The sequence below is a fragment of the Arachis ipaensis genome, chromosome B6, assembly GCF_059453495.1.
Source record: "Arachis ipaensis isolate K30076 ecotype BB chromosome B6, ASM5945349v1, whole genome shotgun sequence".
NCBI classification, from domain to species: Eukaryota; Viridiplantae; Streptophyta; class Magnoliopsida; order Fabales; family Fabaceae; genus Arachis; species Arachis ipaensis.
In genome coordinates this window covers 59,442,817-59,444,117 of record NC_142441.1, presented here as the reverse complement: position 1 = coordinate 59,444,117, position 1,301 = coordinate 59,442,817, and the positions used below count along the sequence as shown (strand labels likewise).

General features: G+C 39.4%; 1 protein-coding gene across 1 annotated transcript; it reads left to right on the top strand.

Annotated features, from left to right (window-relative positions):
* Positions 1-248: 248 nt before the first annotated feature.
* Positions 249-683, top strand: LOC148555741 (uncharacterized). The gene has a single exon (XM_088490676.1). It carries the CDS (start codon positions 249-251, stop codon positions 681-683), a length of 435 nt encoding a protein of 144 aa, XP_088346802.1.
* Positions 684-1,301: the final 618 nt, after the last annotated feature.

The following is a 1,301-nucleotide window of genomic DNA, read 5'->3' as shown; positions in this document are numbered from 1 at the left end:
AGTAGACTTGTAGACATACTGATCACTGTGTTAGTATTGAGGTGAATAAGGGATCTTGTATTTGGATGTGCAGTGTGATTTATGCCCACCCACAAGCTCATCGTCGTTCAAATTTTTGGAACTACCTTACCAGGACGGCGGCCAGAATTTCTTGTCCTTGGTTAGTGATAGGTGACTTTAATGATGTGTTGTTATCATCTGAAGTAAAAGGAGGAGCTTTTCATGCCAATAGAGCTCAAGCCTACGCAATGACCATGGATAATTGTGGGCTCATAGATATGGAAGCTAACGGGAGAAGATTTTCTTGGCACAGGAGAGTAAAAGGGGGCTTGGAGGTTGCAAAGAAGATGGATAGGGCTTTCAATAATAGAGAGTGGCATCTGTTAATTCCAAAGGATTTTTGTGAGATTCTTGGCAGATTACATTCCGATCATTCCCCTATCATTGTTAGGAATCATCCAGATGAAGCGAATCAAAAATCTAAAAATCGTCCTTTCAGGTTCCAAGCCACATGGACCACCCACCCTTTGTTCCATGATGTAGTTTATAAGGCATGGTGTTTTGGATCTCTGAATGTTCAAAAAAGTCTTGTTGTTGTGATAAAGGATGCTCAGAAATTCAACTGGGAGGTTTTTAGTAATGTTTTTGTTAAGAAAAGGAGCTTGAAGGACAAATCAACATAGTTCAATTTTTGTTGGAGAGTCTTGATGATCAACATCTCAAGGATGAAGAAAGTGGGCTTCAAAAAGAGCTCAATTCTATTCTTCTAAAAGAAGAACTCTTGGTACCAAAGTCTAGAGAGAAATGGGTGAAGTTCGGGGATAGAAACACAAGTTTTTTCCACCTTCAAACTCTTGTCAGAAGAAAAAGGAATAAAATTCATAGCCTTATGTTAGAGGATGGTACTTGGTCTAATGATACTTGTGCTTTAAAGGAAGAAGCTAGTAAGTTCTTCCAACATCTTTTTTGTTCTAGGGAGAATGTGGAGTTTATTATTCTGGATGGTATTCCCCTTCTGTATCTTAGTCAAGAAGCTTGCTAAACTTTAACTAAACCGGTCTCCTTTGAGGAAGTAAGACGTACTGTTATCGAGATGAATGCCTTTAAGGCTCCAGGTCTATAAGGGTTCCAAGCTTTGTTCTTTAAGGAATATTGGGATATCGTGGGGAGGATTTATTCTGGGAAGAGGTACTAGTGAGAACATCATTATTGCCCAACAGATCATCAAGTTTCTGTTGCGTTCAAAATTGACCTTGAGAAGGCTTATGATAGGTTGGATTGGAGGTGTCTTCATCATTCCC

Coding starts and splice junctions, on each gene's coding strand:
- LOC148555741 (XM_088490676.1), top strand. CDS start 249: ATGACCATGGATAATTGTGGGCTCATAGATATGGAAGCTAACGGGAGA.